General features: G+C 38.9%; 1 protein-coding gene across 14 annotated transcripts in view; it reads right to left on the bottom strand.

The window, feature by feature from the left end:
- The window catches only part of ZGRF1 (zinc finger GRF-type containing 1), a 36,301-nt gene that overhangs the window by 10,548 nt on the left and 2,099 nt on the right, over positions 1-23,654 (bottom strand). For 4 of the 14 annotated variants that reach the window (XM_077300572.1, XM_077300571.1, XM_077300570.1 and 1 more), the window contains exons 2-16: positions 22,784-22,815; positions 22,601-22,681; positions 22,437-22,493; positions 20,186-20,371; positions 17,425-19,489; positions 13,426-13,502; positions 12,524-12,622; positions 10,867-11,052; positions 8,471-8,624; positions 6,577-7,232; positions 5,395-5,527; positions 5,085-5,263; positions 4,081-4,268; positions 1,816-1,949; positions 589-735 (exon numbers count right to left, since the gene is read on the bottom strand). In XM_077300572.1, coding sequence (XP_077156687.1) covers positions 589-735; positions 1,816-1,949; positions 4,081-4,268; positions 5,085-5,263; positions 5,395-5,527; positions 6,577-7,232; positions 8,471-8,624; positions 10,867-11,052; positions 12,524-12,622; positions 13,426-13,502; positions 17,425-19,489; positions 20,186-20,371; positions 22,437-22,493; positions 22,601-22,681; positions 22,784-22,804 — 4,363 coding nt within the window. In that variant the 5' untranslated portion in view covers positions 22,805-22,815. Of the gene's footprint in view, positions 1-588; positions 736-1,815; positions 1,950-4,080; positions 4,269-5,084; positions 5,264-5,394; positions 5,528-6,576; positions 7,233-8,470; positions 8,625-10,866; positions 11,053-12,523; positions 12,623-13,425; positions 13,503-17,424; positions 19,490-20,185; positions 20,372-22,436; positions 22,494-22,600; positions 22,682-22,783; positions 22,816-23,654 lie in introns of those variants that run through there. The other 10 variants (XM_077300567.1, XM_077300574.1, XM_077300573.1 and 7 more) reach the window with 7 other exon arrangements.

The following is a 23,654-nucleotide window of genomic DNA, read 5'->3' as shown; positions in this document are numbered from 1 at the left end:
GTCCTAGAGTCGGAGGAGGAAACTGTGGAAGACTTTTGATCTAACTCCCGATGTAACACCCGATGGTTTAACAGACTTTCCTCTTATGGCCACAATAAATCTGTTATCCTTAAGGTTCCACAAGGCTCTGTCTAATGGATGAAAATAGCAAACATGGAATGTATTGGCATATTTGCAGATGTTCTAAATTTTAATACTGTTAACATGAAATTTGGTGAATGGAATCTCAGAGGCAGGTCAGGCTCTCTATCCTTCATGTTAATGATACTTTTTGTCTGCCTGAACACCCCCAAACACCTGTTCTACCCTCCCCATCTTAGTGTACAATATGGGACCCTCATTCTTACAAAGTCTCATATTGATATATAGTTAAAGACATGTTGACATTAATTGACAACCAAAGCTCTACATTAAACTATAACTCACTATGAAACAGTTTTTATTGCTACACACAAATCTGAAAAACGTGATATAATAATACCTTCAGTTTATACAGCGATTAGCATATTAAAGAATTAATAGCTATGCTGAAATGCTTGTTGATTACCACAGTTATTAACACAGAAAACATTCCCAGGAGAAACTTACTATTTGAATGCCAGTTTGAGGGGCTGTAGCCCTTGAGAGGTTCCAGTTCTATTTCATTGTTGGAGGATGGGCCATAGAAAACACTGCAGGCAATAAAAGTGTCCAAGGGTTCAAACATTAAGGTCTTGGAAACAACCCAAAGATCATCTACCAAGATAGTAAAAGGTTAGTTAAGTGTAATAAGCTGCTAACATCTGCAATGAGAAACATTAAATTTGGAATAGCTATTTTGAGGAAACAGAGGTGAACTGAGCCATGCCCCAAGGAGCCTGCCTCCAATTCAAATGGCTCTTCCTTTTGCTTGTTCCAAAATATTTTCGAATGCTTTGCACCTCTTTATTCAACTTGCACTGGGTAAATTTTATCTGGTTTCATGTTAAGAAATGGTGGTTTTCAGAGTTGCTGTTTAAATTGTGGAGATTTTCCTTCAAGACTGGTAATATATTTAACTCTTAAATATTATTCATTTAAAAGTGGTATAATATTCTACCACACAAGTTATATTATAATTAGAGGATGAATGAAAGGGCGGGGAAAGTTGCACAAAAAAAGACTGGAAAAGGGATTTCAAATATTTTCTCATTTAATCAGACTCCATGACATCAGAACGATTTTGACATAGTATCAGCCTAATACATTCATCTGACAAATCTAGGATACCAAGTTTGAACATGTGGTGATATAAATGCCTGAAAACTGCTACATCAATCAGAAAGTTTAAGACTGCCAATTTTGGATGGCCTGTGTTTGCCCCACCACATCCCCTGAGTGTTTAGCTTCTCAAAGGGCAGACTTGATGAAAACTATAAAGCCTGGGTTCTTTTGTTGCTATTTCTAGCAGAGAAGCCTTGAGGCAGAACCAGGTCAGACAAGTATTTCAGAGGTAAAGTTCAAATTTCCTCCTCTTGCATCAGAATGCTAAGGGTCCAATTTCAAGAATACCGAGGCATGATCTAAAAACCAGAGGCAACTAAAAATTTGTTCTGTCAAATGTGGGTAAAAGCTACAAATCCCAAAATCCTGAAGATGCTGCAGCTAACAAAATCCTGTTCATATTAGGGCAAAGCAAAGTAAGAGGGTCCTTATCATCTAGGCTTAAATATTTAATATCCACTGTGAAAGCCAACTGAAGATGTACACAAGCAATATTCACACCTCAAAATAGGAAGTCTTCAATTCTATAAAAATTCCTTTTGCATCATTTCACCGAGAACTAAGTTCACCAACCTTTGCTGTACATAGAAGATTGTTCTTTTCTGTTTAGCTTCAGATATAATTTGTTCCTAGCATCACAGTCAACCTCAGCAATATTAAATTTCTTTAGCTTACTAAATCGCTTTCTTTGAATATCAAAGGCTTTCCTACGGAAAAATAAACCCAAAAACAGTGAACACGAACACTTTATAGTATTTATAGTAACTTAAAAAAACTTTTTAAATTGTGTTATGTGTGTTCTTGCTTTTGCAAAGGTGTTTTTGTTCTATTTTAGTGACATTATAAAACCATGACCAGCCTGCTTATTGATATCAATAAATTCTGATAATTAGTTACATATTAGGCTATGGAGTCAGACCTAAAACAGGCGGTACATTCTGGTGGGTAGCCATGTTGGGTTGAAGCAGCAGGACAACATTTGAGTCCAGTGACACATTTAAGACCAACATAGTTTTATTCAAGGTGTAAGATTTCATGTGCACAGACGTTTAGTTTGTTATTCCTGTATGGTCCTTGAATCTGTTCAACATCCAACACAGACTGTATTGAAATGGATCTGAATAATCTGCCTCCTCAAGCTGTGTAGCCATTTCCCACTTGTACCTTAGCCAAGAATGCAAAGTTGGCCAAAAGGGAATAGTTACTGGTTCATTATTTATTTCCAGGGACTCCGTTGTGTTTGGAATGGGTTTCATGACTTCCTCTTTGAAAGTGACTAGACTACACCCTCCCAAAGAGGGACATTGTTATACCTTGGACTCAACCAACTAGAGACCTGGCTGGATACTACCACCCATGTCAAGCCAATGTCAAGCCAAGACATGGGGAGCAACATGTTTCTAAGCAGCTTGTTCATTTCATCAGGTTGGTAATCAGCATCACTAGCTGTGCTGTCTTCCAGTAACACAGTAACTCAGAGACAGACAGACCGACAGACCAAAAGATCCGTGATGTGATAGATTTAGGCTTCTTGAATGATTCTTTAAAACAACCATAGAAAGGGTCTGCATTGTAGAAGTTACATCTTCTTTTTCCCCATGCCATTTTCCAGTTCAAAGGAAACCCATCCCCAGCTATTAGCACCAAATGGGAAAAGAGACAGTCAATTTCACATTCATATATAAAGTAAGTCACGCCATTTTAGAACAAATACACAAGTGAAGGAAAATCCACTGTACCTCTACCCATACTTTACATTGTTCTGATTCAGTGCTTAAAGCAATCTCCCCCCCCCCCCCGACCCCGTCAAGACTTTCTTCCATTTCTCTTTATTTAAAAATAGACCTGCACTCCTGTCTGCACCTCGCTCCACTGAGCTGTGAAGCAGAAACTTCAGAAATGAATGGATGGGCTCATAGGGACTATTCTGTTATTTGCGTCCAACAGTTTTCTTTGGTTATTGAATTCCTACCTCTGTTCAATGTCCGAGTGAGAAAATTAACTGCCTGTACAGTGGGGACCCTCCAATGGGGATATTTGGAGGCAGCACCCCCTGGGTGAAGAGTACGGTTCTTGGAAACAGTACACTTCATTCCAGGCGAACAAGGAAACTAAGTTACAGCTTAAAATGCATTTTGTCCCTGAAACCAATTGAAATGAACGAAGAGCAGAATAAAGAAAACAATTACAAGTAGCAAGTATTATATAAAGTGATTAAAAATTAAAGTGAAGGGGGGGGGGGAGGTGCATATCCCTAAAAGCCTCTTTGAAAGTGAATACATTTCTTAAATATAAGCTTGCATGGCAAAAATTTTTTGAAAAACACATCTTTGAATCTAACCCATTGTATTGGTACTTGTGGAGTCCAACACTGTCTGGTCTGAGAACATGGACCTGAAAGCACCCTTCCGATCATGGGAGGAGTGTTCTGCCTAGGGAAGACTCCTCCAAAGGAGGAAGTGAACATCATAGGCATCATTCTATGATATGCAAGTGCTGCTTAACTCACAGAAGAAAAATTGCTCATCCCAGCCTCCTGTTATAGCCTTTCCTTCCCCTCAAATCCTACTTGATTCAATGGACCCCCAGAAACAGAATGGAGGACAGGAAAGGGGGGGGGTCTTAAAAATGAAGAAAATTGGCAACAGGACAATGTTGGTGATATGATATAAGAGGAAAATACGGGCCTTTGGTAACCACCTCTTGGAACCACTCTCAAAACATTTCTCTAAACACAAGGTTCAGGTATTGTAATATCAACAAGATTGTCTAACTGTTAGGCCCATTTCCATTCATACCTACAGTATTAGTAACAGTTTGCTTAACATTCTAACACACCTCACCAAAAGTTGGCATTCTTCGTGTAGAAAAATATTCTGACTCCTCAAAAAGGTTCCAATACTTTTCAGATCATGAAATGCAACACTAGGACTACTTCTGATCTGTCCTGGATTTACATCATCGAGCCACTTAAAAAAATCACAGCGCTCGGCTTTTGGAGCATCACAGGCATAGAAAAGGCGGCCCTAAGATAGAATACATACAATTCAAGTGTATTGTAAAATACAAAGTTAGTGTCGGCATGGGAGAGTGAGTGAGAGGCAAACAAAAAAAAAACATGAACATGAAAACGGAAAACAAGAGAAGACAGGAAAGGTTAATTTTTAGGATTTTAAAGAATTTTATTGTAAGGAGATTTTATCAGTACTTCTTGTAAGCTGCCCCAAGACCATTTGGGGGGCGGGGGCGGCTAGAAACCCAATATATATATATATATTATATATATATAATAAATAAATAAATAGATAGATAGGTGGGACAGAAGGAGAGGAAAGAAGAGGCAGAGGTAGACAAAGATGAAAAGATGGAGAAAGTGGGGAAATGAGATCCTGGCCTGGTTAGTTTCTCCCCCCCCCTCTTTCTAAATTTGCTCATTGCCTAGTGTCCTTCCTCAGCCCACCCTCATCACAAGTAACCACACCATGAACTTCACCCATCTTCTTTTAAACAGATTAATCCAAAATAGAGATGGCTCCAGCACGACACCAATTTTGCATTATTTTCCTGATTTAACCCAATTTACTTAAAAATGACACAAGTAAATATAATAAGGTAGCAGAGTATTAAAGACTCTATTATATTAATTTTTAAAAACCCCAACAAAGTAATTCAATATTTTTGTAGACTGGAATGTGTGACAGGTAGGCTACCCATAAAACTCAAATAGTTTACATCAGTTCTTTAGCAAATATAAAATGAAATATTTATTAAAACGGCAATTAATCTGATGTATAAAAACCTAAACGTTCAACTGAATGTGAAAAGGGGGGGGGGGAGATTACCTGGTTTCGGCCTTCTTTTTTAACCATAACAAGTTTGGTTGCAATCTTGTGGTTGCAGAGTGGTGCAGAGTTCTTTTGCACCGGCCCTCCTTTTGCTGAAGCATGGAAGGATATATCCACTTTCCCAAGAGCTTTATGTAGCCTTTGTGACAGTTCAAAGAGCAATATGTTCAAATGTTCTTTATAAAAAAATGAGGGAAAAAAGAATAAAATGAAAACAGATCCATAATTGGAAAAAACAACTTTAAACACAAAACCCACTCACAATGAATTAATTGCAACAATTGTGAGATACACTGTTAATTCTTACCTGTCAAAGCAGCAGAAAAAACTTGCTTATAGAGTGCAGAAGACTGAAACTCAGCTGGGATACATGTTTGCCTCTTAGGAAGATCAGTGCAATTGACTATGTTTGCACTTGGAAAGAACAACGCAGAGACATTCTGAAAAATAAAAAAGCAATAGTTGCAAACTCCTGTTTCCCTACATAATTCAGGTCAGTTTTACTGGAGTGCTGACTCATGCAGCAACCTTGATCCCCCTGCGGCTCCAGAGCTTGATCAGTGCATTCATCGAAATTGATCTCTGAAATATTTGATAAAATACAGCGCAATGCTCCTGTGGACCTGAACGTGTACAGATGACTGATGCTGACATAGATGCACTGATGTGCATTCTCTCTCTCTCTCTCATCCTGTCCCCACCAGTTCCCTGCCTTTGCAAGTGGGTCTTGTATACTTAAGATTAGTCCCAATATTTTCATATTCTGAAATACATTTCAAATCTGTGCAAGATCGTTGTTTTAAAAATTTAATATCATATTTCAGGAATCTTCTTGAAACCTTCCAATATACATTAATAATTTTTGTTTACTTCTTGTAATATAATTTTTCTCCCTCAACTCTTGTTGACTGTGTTATTAATGGTTTGAACTAAATACTGACTTGTGAGCTCATCCCATCTTCCCAGTTTTTGTGGGGACTCTTGGTTTGGTCAGGGGCTTTTACCCCAATAAATCATTTCTGGGTGCAGGCTGAATTCCTTTCTGTTTTTTCCCTTTCTTTTTTGGGCATACTTCAAAGAAGGCTGGGAGGATGAAGGCTGGTGGTAGTTGGCAGCTGGGCCATGGGCTGGTCTTTTCGGTGGTGGGGTGGTTGAGCAGATCTGGTCTGAGTTGAAGGGGTCATGAATAAGTCCAAGACTATTGGGTTAGAATTGGCCTCTGGCCAGTGGGGGGGGGCAGTGGTGGAAGTCTGATTGTGGTCTTGTTTCTTGAGACTACGCCAGCAGGCTATGGGGTGGTGCAGCAATGGATCCCAGAACCTTACCACAGCTCCAAAAACCCCAGCTCTGAAACACCTGATAGGGAATCCTTCATTCCACATATCACTAGTCTAACAATTACTTGAGAAATACTGAATATTCACAACTGCTTTGTTTTGTTTACTTTGCCAAGATCTGCTTCCCAATACTTTTTGAAACAGTCACTTACCTTGGCATGTCTAGTTATGTTATCACGGTTCAGCTGACCTAACACCTTCGGTGCTTCCTCACTTGAAAAAATTGGATTTAAGTGCACAGAAAGTTGTTTTTTTTCTGAAACAGAATCTTGGCTCCTAAAGTTTCTTTGTTGTTTACAAAGCATGCTTTTTATCATCTGCAGATGTGCAAAGTCTGGAGGGCTTTTACTGATGGCATCATTCTGACACTCTCCTGTATCATCAAGTGGCATTCCCAAGACATTCTCAGCTTGGAAGTCATCAGTCATGACCACTTCACTACTGTTTTGAGTTCTCAAGTCACAAGGAGTGGTGTTTTGGTATTTCTGCCACTTGCTTTGTCTCTTTTGTTCAGACACATTAGGGAATGCAGACTGTGTAAGCACCTCTTGTCTTTCTCCTAAAGGTTTTTCATCCATAAACGATTCACACATCCTGTCCTCAGGCCCTAACACTTTTGACTTGTTGTACATGTTGACTACTGGGGAACCAAAAGGTGGCATTTGCTCACAAGCCATTAAACTGGAGTAAATTTCTGAGTCAGGAAATGCTTCATCAACCGGTATAGTTACAACTGGAGTTTGTTTTCTACGAGTAGGCAAGCCTGTATGCACACTATCATCCACTGAGCAGATAGATCCCTTCATTCCTATAAAGTGGAGAGTTTTAGAAAGTTGCAGAACAAGTCCTCGCATACATCAATGCAAAATTCTATGAGAAACACTAATAAAATATATACTTGGCACTGTCACTCCTCAGACCTTATCTTCAAGGTAGTCTGTTGTACTTTCATTTTCTTCTAGGACATATTTTACTCAAAGTTTACTGCAATATAATCATAACAAATTAGCTGAAAAAGCTACTTTGATCTAGATGTGCATGCGAATAGGACCAGTGCATACTCTTGCACTACTGGCTATGCACAATACCTTCTAGTGAAGCTCATGTCTTTGCTTTTCAGGTTTCTCTGTTGTGGCTAACTGCATTCTGGAAAGGAGGATGCAGTTTTACTGTAAAAATGGCCCTTGGGGAAAGAGTTAATTGCATCCCCTTGCCCAGCCCCATGCCCCCAATCTGAATACCCCTGCCCCACAATTCCTTTTTAGAGTCAAAATCATGTTCAGACTACTGATCTTCAGTTTAGTTAGTGGTTTACTCCTATTTCCAATGTTCCCTGACAACCTATATAAAGGGTTAAATGTTCAGTATGAAGAGTAATACTAGATGTCATGAAAAACACTGAATTCAAAATAAGATCAACCAGCTTGTTGGATTAAGGTGACACCACTGACCGGGGGGATTCTTGATTAAAAATTTGGTCTATATGGAGCAACAAAAAGTTTCATAGAACGCATACAACGCAAAAATAGTATTGTAATATATATTTTTAAAATTTCAACATAAGTACAATTTGCCAGGTGCCCCCAGATGTCCCTCCAAAAGTGGGACAATCTGGTCATCTTATGTTGGATTCAAAATGGTCAGAACATTCAAGTTAACTGTAGGACCATAAAAGGTTTGAGTCTTTTGTTTATTATATATGATGATGAATGGTTTAAACTTTAGGATGCCATTTATCCCTATTACACCAGATGCTCACTATAGTTCAGTCATTTTAACAGTATAAAATGTGATAATTATAAATTCCTATATCTACACAGGACGGCGTATATGGAAATAGTATATCTGTATAATATTTTTAGAAACAGAAGGGCAAAAAACAATAGCAACTGAATACATAAAAAACACAAAGGGAAGTAGAAGAAACTGATGCAAACACACAAACACACACACAAAGGATTGGTGGAAAAGTCATCGCAAGTATTGGTGAATAAAATGCATCTATGTATTTATATGATTTACAGAAGACTGCAAATAAAATCTTACGGGAAAAACATTCTGTGTTGTTCATGGGCATTGGAAAAATTGTGGATGACAGGAATTCCTGTTTTCCCATGTCTACAGCTGTGTCTGTTCTGCTCGGACTTGAGAAAAAATGGCATTCAGAGGGGCAGGAAGGACTCTCTTGCATTGATGACATCTGCACACAAATGATTTGTAAAATTATACAAGTCAAGGCAGCAAAAATATTTACACTTGACTGTCCCCAGCCCATTTTGGAATGCAATGGAAGTAAAGATAGGAAGAGGCTAACATGTTTTTTTTTTTTAGTAGAAGGAATAATTGATCAGTCTGTCTCTGGAAAAACACTGTCCTTAGTTTGAAAAATGTGAAAAGAGCCATGAGTGGGACTTGTCCTTAGAATGGATCTATCCAGCTGCTCTTTTCCTATTGTGCTTCTCTAAGCTTCCCAAAACTCTATCCCTGGTAGCAAGCAGGAATGTAGCATAGAGACTGGTGCAAGATGGAGATTAATGTTCAGGCTCCTGTACCCTACATGAGCAGAAGTGCCTGCCATACCTGCAAGGGATAATTTAGTTCCACATTGCAGAATACATGCCTGACAAATGAAAAAGTGTGGGAGAACAAGTGAGGCACTGTGGTTGGGCTAGGGGTAAGGAAACCCAGGTTCAAATCCCCATTTAACTAAGGAGCTCACTGAATGATCAGTTATTCTCTTTTAGATTTACCTGTCCTATAGGATAATGTTTTTTTCATATTGTGTACTCTCAGACTAGCTATCTCAGGGTGCTGAACAAGGTCAAATGTACAAGTCATTCTGAACAATAAAATTGCTGTCAGCTACTGGCCTATTAATGTTATAAAATAGGTGGACTCAGGGAGACAGAAGAGTTTTGGGTGGGAGTGAGAAGGCTATGATGTAATCCAGGGCATCTGGAGAGCCACAGTTTGGACACCCTTATATATGGACATTTTTCAATTTTCTCTGATTTTCTTCCCCACATCTAAGCTAATTGTACCTGTTGTAGAACAAAGCTGGAGTCCAGTGGCACCTTTAAGACCAAGAAACACCTCTAGGCTGGACTTCTGCAACTCACTCTTCGCAGGCCTACCCTTATCCTTGATCCGGAAACTACAATTGGTGCAGAATGCTGCGGCCAGGATTCTCACGAAAACATCGTGGAGATCCCACATCTGGCCGGTACTCCAACTACTTGGCTGGCTCCCAGTTGAATTCTGGATCAAGCTTAAGGTTCTCGTAATAACCTTTAAGGCTGTACGCGGTTTGGGCCCAGTGTATTTGAGATACCGTCTCCCTGCCTATATCCCCAAAAGAGCCCTACGCTCCGCCACCTCCAACTGGCTGCGGATCCCTGGCCCCAGAGAAGCACGTCGGTCTTCAACAAGGACCAGAGCCTTCTCAATCCTGGCCCTCACCTGGTGGAATGAGCTCCCTGAGGAGATTAGAGCCCTGCCCGAACTTCCACAGTTCTGCAGGCCCGCAAGAGGGAGCTCTTCCAGCAGGCTTTCACTTGAAGCCGACTGACGTAGAACAGCTGCTGATCCCCCAGACTGAAAGAACCAACCCATGACTGAAAGAATCAACCCCCAATGTTACTGTTAATTGTTATTTATATTATAATGTGGTTTTGCAATGTTCTGATGCCTTATTTGAAAGTTGATGCTACATACTGTTGTTACTATATATCGTTCCATATAATTTGTATTATATAATGTTCAATGTAAACCGCCCAGAGCTGCAAAGAAATGGGCGGTATAGAAATCTAAATAAATAAATGAATAATAATAATAATAATTCTCAGTATGAGCTTTCATGTACATGAAAACTTATACCACGAACAAAACTTTGTTGGTCTTAAGGGTGCCACTGGACTCCAGCTTTATTCTGCTGCTTCGAGAAATGCTGCTACCCACCTGAATGTCCCTTAGACCTCCCTATCTGTCAGCCAAAAATTAAACAGTTGTCTAACCCTGAGAAAACTGTGGCTTAAAACTGGCAATGGGGAACACAACAGAAGGAGAAAGCTATGCAGTTACGTACACCTTAGCTTGGTTCCAGTTGTCAGTGAGGACTAAAAGTTAAGCTAAAAGCTACATGGAAAGTATAGTTTGAGTCAGAATGTGAAAGAAGGGAAAGAGGTGGCAGATGTTTGTTAAGGGACAGAGTTTGGTGAATAGGGACTGCAAGGGAATAAACAAATCCATGGCTGATGTTTTTGGGAAACTAGTCAAAACAAGTACAGGAAATCTATCCTTAAGTTATGGCTTGGATCTATTAGGGGGCATGCGATGTTGCATTCTGACTCAGTCTACATAACTATTTTGCATTCCATGTAATCTATGGCTTAATTCATAAAACACATTCATGTATTTTTAAAACCTACCTAAAATAAGCCTACCTTAAAGAAACCAGGGAGCACAGAGCTGCTCGGTTCCTGATCTGAGAAAAAGCAATCATCCCTTGCCATGCTTTCAGATTCTGCCATATCAGCACATGGATCCCAACTAAGATGTGAACAGGTTTCTCTCGTCATGACTTCACTAGCTGCTGATCCTTTCAACTGGTACCCTTGAAATGCTACTGGCTATATAACATTTAATTAAACAAATATTATAAAGGAATAAAAAAATGAATTACCAAGAAAAAAGAAATGAAATAATGAGTTTGCCCTCTTGTAACGAAAAAAACAATGAAACTAGAAGCCACTAAGCTCATTAAAGTCCTCCCTTTCAATTGGAATCAACAAATCAAGAATATATATTCTTTTCATCATCATCATCATCATCATCATCATTATTATTATCATTATCATTATTATTATTATTATTATTATTATTATTATTATTATTATTATATTAATTTATTTCCCGCCACTCCCTTGCGGCTCGTGGCGGGTAACAGCATCCCAAAATCCCCATTAAAACCCCATTAAAACAATAATAACGTTACCAATATTACCGGCATGGCAAGAACGGCAGCTCAACTCCCCCCCCTCCCACTACTAGCGGGTGGAGAGGAGTTCCTGATGATGTTTTACTTCGGGTCCGAATCCCGAGTTCCTTGAACAAATGTTGCTTAAGGCTAAAGAGTTTGCTTAACACAGAATCCAAATCACCCGTTGGTTTCAGAAATTATGGTCAACCTTAAATGTAATTATGATTATTATATATTTGTTATCCGCCCTTTCTCCACAGACTCAGAAGGGGTACATTAAAGTAACATATAACAAGAAAAAATTGTAGAAAAATATAATAATCTTCAATAAATTTTAAAAACATAGAAGCTAAAACAGTCATGCGCTTCGATGTCTATTCCTTGTCTTTCAGGAGAGAGTACAGAGGTTTAGGGAGCCCCAGGTGGAATGAATGGGGACTTAATAGGGAAGTCAGTTTTATTCAGTGATGCTAGGCCTCAACTGTAGGCCTGGTGGAACAGCTTTGTTTTACAAGCTGTGGAAACATTCAAAGTCCCACAGGACTCTGATGTCACTTGAGATTCCACCAGGCCGGGGTCAGAGCCAAAAAGGCCCCGGCTATGGTAGAGGCCAATTTACCGAGGCTGGGGACCCTAAGCAAATTTTGCTGGCTCAGTCTTAATGCCCTTGGGCAATGTAGTTGAAATGACTCCTGATGAACTGCTTCAACTACAGAGGGCTTGGGGTAAAGGGATGCACGTTCCTAAAACTGATCCCCTATTTGTTAGTCGTAATTTTACAGAAGCCAACAGGCAAGTTTTCTGCTGGAAACCTTGTGACTGCTGTAGTTTTATCTACAAATACTTATTAAAATTACATACCAAGTGAAAAACCAAACAGGCAATTATCATCAGCTAAGAGTTCAAGAGATATTTTACTCATGCCCAAGGCCTTTTGTGGTTGCTTGGAAGATATTTTGATTCCACCACCATCCTTTTTACAACATGACGCATCAGGCACCATTTTTTAAAAGCGATTTCCCATAGTATTTGAGAAGTGTACACCCAGAGATCCCTTGGACACCCGGAACTAGTTTCAGCTGTCTCCCAGTCATCTGAGTTATTAAATCAGATCTCCTTACCTTTGATTGACTTTCAAGCACTCTTATGGGACTTTGGCCAGGTAGCACTTTGACAATAGCTGCTGTAGGTTTTCCTACATGATTGCTTAAAGAACAATGCTAGAAACAAATGATCATAAACAGGTCAAGAGAAAGATGGGGTGTTCTGTACTTAGCACACATTTAATTTTGAGTATAGTGACTGAATCAGATCAAAACAAAAAGGGGAAAAAATGCCACGTGACAGTTGTCGAATTAATTTTTGTACAAAGAACTTGGCACCTATCATTTCTTCCCCTTTTTGTTCTGTTGGAACATTGCTGAGTGCAGCCTGTTTTTTCTTCATCCTTGAAGAAAAATGGGCCACCAAAAATTCCTTGAACAAGGTTATCTGGCAATATATAACACAAATGAAAAACATCTGGAACCATAAAGGAGCTGCTGCTCAGTGACGTATAGGAGCCCTCTTGCTGTCAGGATGTGACAGAATATATATTATATATTGTAAAGAAAGAAAGAAAGAAAGAAAGAAAGAAAGAAAGAAAGAAAGAAAGAAAGAAAGAAAGAAAGAAAGAAAGAAAGAAAGAAAGAAAGAAAGAAAGAAAGAAAGAAAGAAGCCCAAAGGTCAGGACCCGGGTCATGGGCACCTTTTGTGTCCCATGTATTCCGAGAGAAGGTCCAGTCTTAAGACAATGAACTTCAATATCACTGAGTCTGAAATGCTTTACTCATTGCATAAAGTTCTGGTGCTTGCATAAAGTTCTGGTGCTCTGGTGGAGGCTACAAGTGGAAATGGTATCTAAAATGCAACATATGTGAATATGCACCAAAAGAAAGATCTTTGGCTTGTATAGCATTACTCTTAGATCTGAAACCTTATTGTTTTACTTAATAATGAATAGAAAATCATTTAGTAAAGTTACCGTTTCAGGTGCATCAGGACATGAAGATGACTTCGTCACATCATGAGAATAAGATACTTCAGCAAACTTTTGCTTAGCTACAAAACAGAGGGAAAGTACAGAAAACCTACATCACAGTCAAATTAAATGAGAAAAATATTTAAAGGATCAATTACATTCATACAATGAATCACAGCTATCAAGTTAATTCTGCTCTTCATAGGGATTAGGCGTGTACCTAATGAATAAATAAATGCAGAATGTATAGTAACTACTCCAACCAGCATTAACAGTGACTTTACAATTATTCCAACCAGTGATGTGAGATTTCTAGCATTAAAAAAATCTAGAAAATTAACCAATGCCCAAAATATAACATGAGATTCATGTGTATTTTAACTTATCATTAGTTAATTTATGTCCCAACATGCTTTGTTGTTGTCAGGTGCGAAGTCGTGTCCGACCCATTGCGACCCCATGGATAATGATCCTCCAGCCCTTCCTGTCCTCTACCATTCCCCGGAGTCCATTTAAGCTCGCACCGACTGCTTCAGTGACTCCATCCAGCTACCTCATTCTCTGTCGTCCCCTTCTTTTGCCTTCAATCGCTCCCAGCATTAGGCTCTTCTCCAGGGAGTCCTTCCTTCTCATGAGGTGGCTAAAGTATTTGAGTTTCATCTTCAGGTTCTGGCCTTCTAAGGAGCAGTCCAGGCTGATCTCCTCTAGGACTGACCGGTTTGTTCGCCTTGCAGTCCAAGGAATAGAGCAATTGTACAGAGGACTACATTGTAATTTTAACATACCCAAAGAAGATTGAATGATATTCCACTGATGTGGTTGTCCAATTCATCTATGACATAATTTATCCCATGGAAATCACTGGGGTACTTCATCACTTGCTTTACAACACCCTTCCATCCATTCAACGCTACTCATTTTCTGAGACAACAGCTCTTTAAAAATGGAAACTTTCTATGAAAAAAAATTAACCACTGGAAAATGTTGAGCTTCAGATCTTTCAATCTCAAAAAGAAAATGATACAGGATAAATTTGATTTTGACAGTGCAAAGACTCTCTAAGACTATAACTGATAAAAATTGACTCTTATTGAAAAATCCCTCACATGTAATTCCCACTCTGGTACATATTGGCTTTTAAAAACAAAAACATAGATCCATAGAAGAGTTTATAATTCGCCTGTCCATATCTCAGATGGTAGCCTCCTGATGCCATATGGTCAACTGCTTTTTATTCCTAAGAGAATCTGAAATCAGAGTCTCTGTGTGGCAAGGAGGAATACATCCTCTGAAAAATACCTGTAAAACCAAGGGATTCTTACGGTTCTTAAATGAAAGTATATTCAAGTTAATTGTTTTTCACTGATTAACGGCACCAGGGCAAGTATGAGGAAAAAACATGACAAGCAAGACATTTTGGTGGACGTGGTAAAACGAAATTGTCAACAAGTCTAGAACATGTGTGACAGCTGACCATTTTAATGGTATTTGGTAAGCTGAATCACAATTTTATTTACTATGTAGTGATTGGATCTGAGATGTTTCGTGTTTTTTTAAAATTAAGTTTGTTTCCTTTCTTTCTTTTTTGTCTTCTAGAAGCGAGACTGAAAAAAATGGCTTACATAACAAAACTGAAGATGGACACCAAATCTTTTGACTGCTTTGTTCATAGCCTTTTATAAGAGCCAGCTCCTATAAAGCCCTTGGCTGTGTGAATTTGTGCATTATGTCAAGGACTTTTATAGCTCTATTAATCCCTACTGCAAATAGAGGTTGAAAGACCCTGGCTCACCTAAAATCACCTTTTGAACCTTCCTGCTTTATAGCTCAGTTTTTAATCCAGTTGCTATACTACTGTGTGGCTGCTCATGTTCCCATTACATTTTTCAAGCTGTTTTATTAGACATACAATAAAAGTTTTGTTGTCAGGTACTCATCAGAAACAGGGTTTGCTGCTGGTTTATCAAAAACATCTGATACTCAAGTTTATAACTGCAGTTTTCTATCCAGAATATGCATAGCCCAAACACCACCCCTCTTGGGAATGCTACGGTGATAGCCCCAACACCTGGAGAGACACTTTCTCTTCCCCCCCAAACCACCCTACATGTAAGGCAATCAAGGGGGCTGAATGCCTGGGAACCCTCCTCAAGGCAGGTAAAGAGGAAGGAGGTACCCAAAGATGATGTCAGCTGATAGCTTTGGCTGTCAGAAGACAAAGTGGCCAGAGGCATCAAAACCTCCAGCTGGAGGACATGCACATGCCTGAAGATGCAAGGGTATGGTAGCTGAAGAAGAGCTTTTCCTCTGAGCAATGGTGATTAAGTGACCTTTATGGGTAATCAAATATCAAATAACAAAGCTTTGGGGGCGAATCCTACCCATTTCCTACCATTCCACTAAGCAAAGTTGATTTATTTATATTTATCCTTTTTGCTAAAGTATGATGCCCCCTTATCAATTAAGTGGTCTTTCCTCCATTGCCAGAAGAACCTCAAACTGGAAGAAGTCTCCTCAAGAAGGAACACTACTTAGACTGAGGATAGTTGGATCCATCCCATTGTACCAGGCAGCACAAGTACCTGAAGAACAAACAGCTTCGCACTTTTATGAATACTTGTGCTTGATGAACTTTATTTCCTCATCTGGGGTTGTGAAGTGGTAACAGGCCTTCATCTTCCACAGGTTTCCATAACAATCCTTCTATATATAGTTTAATGTGATACAGACTGAGAAAAATCTTCAAAGATAAGTGCTTATTTTAAATCAGACCAAACAAGCCATTTAAGCTTAATATTTAATGCACGTGCTTTGCCTGAATACACTTTTAACAACTGCATCTATATGTAAACATTTTGTTCCAGTATGGCCAGTACAAACTACAAAAAGGCCCAGTGTAGATGTGCCTCATTTCTTGATGATGATTAAATCAGGAGGATAACAGGCAAGATAGTGTTTGTGCATGAGGGCATGTTAATATATGATGCAAAGTTCTGGCAATGATGTTTAAAGCTCTGCTTAAGGTTTACAGACTTCAAGAATTGAATTGTATACTCTATTCCAGACCCCATAATCATTAAGTTTCAAAGAGCTGGTAAAACATTGTTTTAGAGGGCATTTCCCAAAAATCGTTGAAATCTGCTGTATTATTATACCTAATAATAATGATACATTTAAATATTTAACATTGTTGTATTTATGGGTTGAGCATTGACATTTTGGTATGTATTGATTCAGACTGTTGTGTATTTTAGTCATTAGCCAGCTTGTGCTCTATCTAAATGGCCTCAAGCATTAGAACAAAGCAAAGACATTAAAATCTGCTCCCCCTCCCACATAGATTCTATGACCTTTCTTTAAAAACAGAATCAAGCCTACATCAGTCCTTACAATGGTGGGGAATGACATAAGCTCAATGTATTTAGAGGCCACTTAGCAACACTTAACAGATTTCCTTCTTCACTAGACTGAAGGTAGCATTTGAAATTAGACGGATGATGCATCTAAGCCTACACACACTCCTGCTGTCCTATCGTTAGGATACTGTCAGTGCAACTCCATGCTGAGTTACTTCAGTCTAAGCCTGTTGATTTCAATAAACTGGATTAACTATGCATAAAAATCCACTATGGCACTGCAACAGGTCTACATCACTGTCCTGCCATGACAATACAGATAGTGTAACATTCCTGTTTTCCAGAACAAATAACTTTCTGGTGGTAAGTAAGTAAGGGTACACCACAGCTTCATAGACAGAAAAATCTCTCTAGGACTTTCTGAGTCAACACATTGCAATGTTTAGCAAATTGATATATGCGTTAATCATGGCTGAGAGTATTCTATATCCTCTTCTGTACATAATGCCAGTCAACATCATCTGTCAGGCCGAGAACTAGATCTCACCAAAAGTGTTAAACCTCCACACAGAGAAAATCAATTGGGTAAAGCAGTAGAAAACAACATTTTGAAATAAATTATAATCTAAAAATAAAAGCTAATAACCTTTGGGTCCTTCTTTGGATATATGTTTCTCTGACAGAGTCCCTCTCTGGTACGATATGGCAGGACTTTTCTCAATCATTTGCAAACTTTCCAAGGCAGTCCTATGTTCTGTAAGTGATCTTAACAGGCTGATGCCATTTGTCAACTTGGGAAGGCTAGAAGCTGAAGAGCTCTTCTCCTTTTCTTCGGTGAATTCATAAAAAGCCTCCAAGGCACCAATTATATCTTCCAGTTCATCCTTATGTATTTGCGTTTCATCTGAAAAAGTCTCACAATCGAAGGGGTGAGCACTTAGCCTGCCATAACTACACTCTGGAGCATCATCATGTTTATTTGCTATAGGCCGTGGAAAGTTATCAGAACTGTCAGTTTTTTCAGCAGCCAGCAATGGACTGGCTAATGCCGTGTCATCACAAATATGTACAGAAGGAAGCTGTGAATTATTCCTTCCAGTCTCTGTACCTTTGTTATTTTTGTCCATAAAAGAAATATTTGAATGGGGCTGAACATCTGTAATTACTTTTGTTTGAAGATGAAATGCCTGAGTAGGATGCTCCTTACTCACACCACAGTCTACATCATTCACCTTTAATGAATCTCTGCCAATGTAGTGAAGATCTGTATGAGTACCTGAATTTTGGGCACCAATTGCATGAGCCCCTACCATTTTATCTACAAATGGAGCCTCTGAATATTCATTTAGAAAGTTACACTTAGCCACAGCCTTCTTAGCATCCTCAGACATTTTGTCACAAGATTGTAAAGTGCCGTTCGCATTGCTCTCTTCCCTTTCTGCTGTCAAACACACCAAATGTTGTGAATGCACACTGTCGGCAAGAGAGTCTTGATCCCCTGTGTCACTAAAGTCCTGTATATCCAGAACATTGAAGTTAACTTGTATAAACTGCTCAGCTGGATCACCAAGTTCTCCATCTGAGAAATTTTCAGAACTCATCACCGAACATGGTTCATTTTTTGATTCATAGCAAAATTCTTCCAAATTATTAGCTGTTGGATGTTTATTAGATTTGGGAAGATTAGTATCACATGCTTCCAATGTTATACAATCTGAATTCTGAATGCTGTCAAATGATACAACTTCACTGCTGTTCCCTCTATTCACATTGGTTTCAATTACTAGAGAGCTATGCGGCTGCTTTGCAACAGAACTCTCACTAATGGGAGAACTGCTGATGCCCAGGGAAGCGGGAATTTGGGGAATGCTTGAATCAGCCTTGCTGTACTGGTTCCTAGCATCACCATCCTCCTTGATGTCCTTTATAATCGGCTGCAGTTCGTTAAAGTCCTTATTGTTAAGTTCCATGTCATCTAGATCAGGAGGCTCCTCTGGTACATGTGATGGTGGTAAGTATGCATTCCATCGACTTTTCGTTTGAACATTTTTGACTGTGGTTTGTACAGCCGGCATGTGTTCAGTAGATTCTCTTTTAGCATTGTTTACAGATCCCAATACAGGTGACATCTTCTGTTGAGTCAAAAAGTCTGTGCTTCTTGATGGCTCGGACAGAGGCAGACCTTCTGGAGGAAATGGCGGCTTTATGAATGGTAGATTGTTCAGTGAAGAGGTATGTCCACACTCTGGAGATACAGAATGCTTTTGTTCCCTGCTAAGCAGTGATGTGTTAGACTTGAGAAGTGCAATAATCTGTCCTTTACTCCTGATATTCTGTGGAGCTGCCACAGTATTGCTTGCATGGCAGTTTAAATTAACTAGTCCATTATCCAGGTCTGATTCCGGCTTCAAGTGTTCAGTATCTTCGCCATCAGTATGATAGCTTACATCTTGTACCTCTTTGTGACCATCAATGTAAGGTGTGGAAGCCATTGAAGTGATAGACTCAGTGTTGCTGCTATTCCTGAGAGCATCTCCTTTGACAACTGGTAGTAAGTTAGCCTTTTCCTTCTGGTAAGCCACAGAAAATAATGGAGAAGTGACACAGAACTGAGAAGGAAAAGGTGATTCAGGACACATAGCTGAAGCTGTTGCTATAGGTTCTTTCACTGTTGCCATTTTCTTTTCCACATGGCGGGGCCCTTGGAAACCCTAGAAGTAGAAATGCTTTGAATAAAAATTTGTGGCCAGTTTAGTACTGAAATGTTAAATGCCAAGAGGTAGAGTTCATTCAGCAATATTTTGTGGTACTACAAACATGATTTTAATCATGTTTGATTAAATTGCTTTGAGGCTTAAAAAATATAGAGTAACTGTAAATAACATAACCTCCTCAACACCATCCAGGAGCCCAACAAAATGTCTGAATTTAAAATCAACACAGTGCTCTAAGTCCTTTTTTAGTTAATCATATTGCAGCACCAGAGAAAGAAGTCATTAACCATCTGGTCTAGTTACATAGCCATTCCAACTCCTTTGTCTGGGAATTATTCAACTAGAATTCCATAACAATAATTCCAGGATGCTGCATTAAGCAACAGAGAAGTATGTTTTACTTCTTTGACAGCAGAATGGCAATCGACCAGATTCCAAAATGCCTCCCATATCACAGCTATGGAGCCTAGGGCACAATCCACAGTGTTTTGCTGCCTCAAAGCAAATTCCAAGCTTAGGGACACTTGCTGATTATGGTGTGCAATTTCGGGGCACTCTCTACCGTAACTTATCAAAGTACATGCTTACTACAAAAAAAAGTAGCTCCCTATCGAGTATTCGGTGTTAACTTCAGATAACAAAACAGAGCCTTTAAACTTGAACTAAGAAAAGGGGAGAAAAATAATGACTTGCAGTAAACTTCCTCTTGAGGCCAACTGGCATATGCAAAGACGAGGCACAGAACCTCAAATTACTTGTCGCTAACATGGGCACTTCTGTGGGTTTTGGCAGACTATTATCACCATCTATTCCAGGATTTTTTTCAGCTTCAACTGTGATTAAGTAGCGCTCACTTTCCAAGTCATCTCCGGATTTTACCTAAACAGAGATAGGGAGAAGTAATAGTGAGGGAATGCAGTAGCAACTTCATAAGAAATGAAACGACATATGGCATTTTAACTCAAACTCTGATTTCTTTTCCTGTGAGCAAGATCTACCTTCACAAAACAAGATTTCCATAAATACCTCCAATGTGAATTTAGCTGTGTGATTATTGATTGATAGTATTTATATCATACATTTCTTACATTCCTTTTATGCACTATCATTTCCCAGGAATAGCTATTGGAAACTACCCATATTGCAAGTAAAAAAGGGAGAACAAGATCTGAATTCAACAGCAGACTAACAAGATTTCTACTTTTGAGGCAGGCAGGCAGGCAGGCAGGCAGATTTACAGGCAGGCAGATTTACGGTCATTGACCAGCATCAAAGTATAAACAAAACCACATACATTGTAACAGCCAGAACACTCAGCACCAGATCTTCTATGGTTTACTTTTGAGAGTCAAGGCTCCATTCCTCAGGCAGAGCTTTCACTCTTGAACATTTACACCCTGGATAACTTAGTGGTCTTTTAATTTTAGCTGGGACGTGACTGTAATGTGATGTTAGTAATATGTAATTTCAAATTTAACTCTCTGGTCTTAGGACAAGATAACTTGACATCGCAGCTTGTCACTTGCAGGGATGCTTCCATGCTTGGGTGGAGATAGATGGGGCAAGCAACTAGTCTCTTTTAATTATTTCTTTTCACAACTGGGGGAGGGTCTGCCATTAATAACTAACATAGTTTATTTCTCCAATGTTTCTGTGAACTACAACTGAACTCAAAAGGACCAATCAGCTGCTTTAGCAAAGAATTATCTTATGACATAATTTGGATAGGATGATAGTTTACTAATTTGCCACTAATTTACCTTTTCTATATATCTGTACTCTCATAATCCTTGTTCAATTTTGTTTGAGGAAGTGTGTATGCAAACAAAAGCTCATGCCCTGAATAAATCTTTGTTGGTCTTAGAAGTGTAATTGGACTCAATTTTTGTCATGTCTCCTCTAGTTCTAGTACTTTCAAGTATATGGTTGCTTCGTATTTCTAAGCTTACTTCCACAATGAAGTTTGGCTGAAAAAGTGTTGATTTTAATGTATGACACCTGTAGCTTTCCAAGAGCAAATGGAGGCACTATATATTTCACTGAAAACAAAATTTTTGTGAATCACAGATCAGAATTCTGTAATCAGCTAGCATTCCTGGTTAATGTTTTGAACTAAGGGGTACAAACCCCCAGTCTGACATGAAGCTAGCTGGATGATGACCCCAGACCAGACAAACTGTCTAAGAAAGAAGAAGAAGAAGAGTTGGTTCTTATATGCCGCTTTCCCCTACCCAAAGGAGGCTCAAAGCAGCTTACAGTCGCCTTCCCATTCCTCTCCCCACAACAGACACCCTGTGGGGTGGGTGAGGCTGAGAGAGCCCTGATATCCCTGCTCGGTCAGAACAGTTTTATCAGTGCCGTGGTGAGCCCAAGGTCACCCAGTTGGTTGCATGTGGGGAAGCGCAGAATCAAACCCGGCATGCCAGATTAGAAGTCCACACTCCTAACCACTACACCAAACTGGCTCTCTCAGCTTCAGGTGGGGAAAGAGAGGAGAACAATATAAGCCACCATGAACTCCTTGGAGGAAGTCAGAATAAAAATGCCTTGGATACACACAAGTGTTTAATTATATTGTATTCTTGGTAAATTCCAATAAATATCACCAAAATACAACTTGTGTCTTATAGCCTTAGTCTTGAGAGCCTTAGTCTTGAGTCAACTCGCAGTGTAAATGGTATTGTATGATTTTGTTCTTTGTCAAATCTTTTATGAAAAGAGGAATCAAATTTTTAGATTTCCCTCATATGGAAACAAAACCCTGTCCTGAACATTTAGGTTGCCTGACTTACCTAATGTCTGATATAGGAAACTAGAATTAAGTGTAATTTAAGGTGATATGCTGAGTAGCAAACCACAAATAAACGTGGTACTAAATAAATCAGTACAGCAGATTTTAAGACACAAGAACAAAATACTTGTTGAAGTTTTAAAAAGTATATACCTGAAACTTTACAAAAATGCTGTCCAAAACCTGTCCTTTGACATCACATAAGACTGCCTGTATAAAAACAGAAAATGTAATTTGAGCTATTAAAGTAACAAAACTATAAAATCCACACTTATTGTCGATATATTCCAATACTGTAATGAATACTGAATATTTACCTTATTTCCACCAGCAGTGGACTTCAAAATTCCATCTTGCCATACTTTGGATTTTTTCGTCTTCTGGTGGGTATATAAAACCTGTATTAGAAAAATTACATGATAATGTATTACAATCATGCTGATGTCTCTGAACATAGTAGAATTAAATGTTAAAATACTATTGAATTATCAGAGACTCACAGTAAACTCCTGGCAAGCCATCTTTATGCTATCTGGGGAAAAAAAAAAATCTTGTTTAATCAACTGAACATACAGGCTGCTAACCAAAGAGGTGCATGCATTGTTTTGTCTCTCTCACTACTTATTGACAAGTTACTCTCAAATGCAACTGTTTGAAGTCCCAAAGTTCAAGAAAGCAGTTTAGTTATTAGATGGAACAAGGGCTCAAGAGCAGCAAGAACCCCGTTTTGTGTGCCTTCAGTTTTTTTTTTAATTCCAGACTAAGGACATTTTTATATACAACACCTTCAATACTGCGTAACTCCCACCAGGTGGCTCACTGACTTTAGAAGCTAATCAGGAGCTGTCCTGGTTAGAATTTGGAAAGGACACCACCAAGAAAATCCAGGGTGGCTGTGCAAAGACAAGCAATGGCAAACCATCTTTGAATGTCTCTTGCCTTGAAAACCCCATGATCTGATAGCAACCAAAAATATCTGAACAAATATTTAGCAGTATAATAGCATTATTACAGACAAGCCACGAGCACTTCTAGTCTCAGGCAATTCATTTTCAGATCTCTCCACTTTCTCTTATACATACAAATGTAGCACTTTAAAGCACTAAAACATGTGTGAGTCTTTTTTTTTTTTTTGCTTAAGGAGACCTAACTCATAATAGACATATTAAACCTGAAATATTTCTATTTCATATCTGACAACAAGAGCTTTGACTCTATGCTACTGGCTCTATGCTACTGCAGGTCAACAAAGCTACTTTTTTGAAACATTTTTATCTCACTTTTCCTACTTCCTCTGTTTTAAAACTAGGCTGACAAATGGAGATGATAACAACATTTAAAATAAAAGAGGCACATTTTAATTTTAGTTTG

This window comes from Paroedura picta, chromosome 10 (genome assembly GCF_049243985.1).
Source record: "Paroedura picta isolate Pp20150507F chromosome 10, Ppicta_v3.0, whole genome shotgun sequence".
Lineage (NCBI taxonomy): Eukaryota > Metazoa > Chordata > Lepidosauria > Squamata > Gekkonidae > Paroedura > Paroedura picta.
Note: the sequence above shows the minus strand (reverse complement) of the source record. Positions and strands in the feature narration are given on the sequence as shown.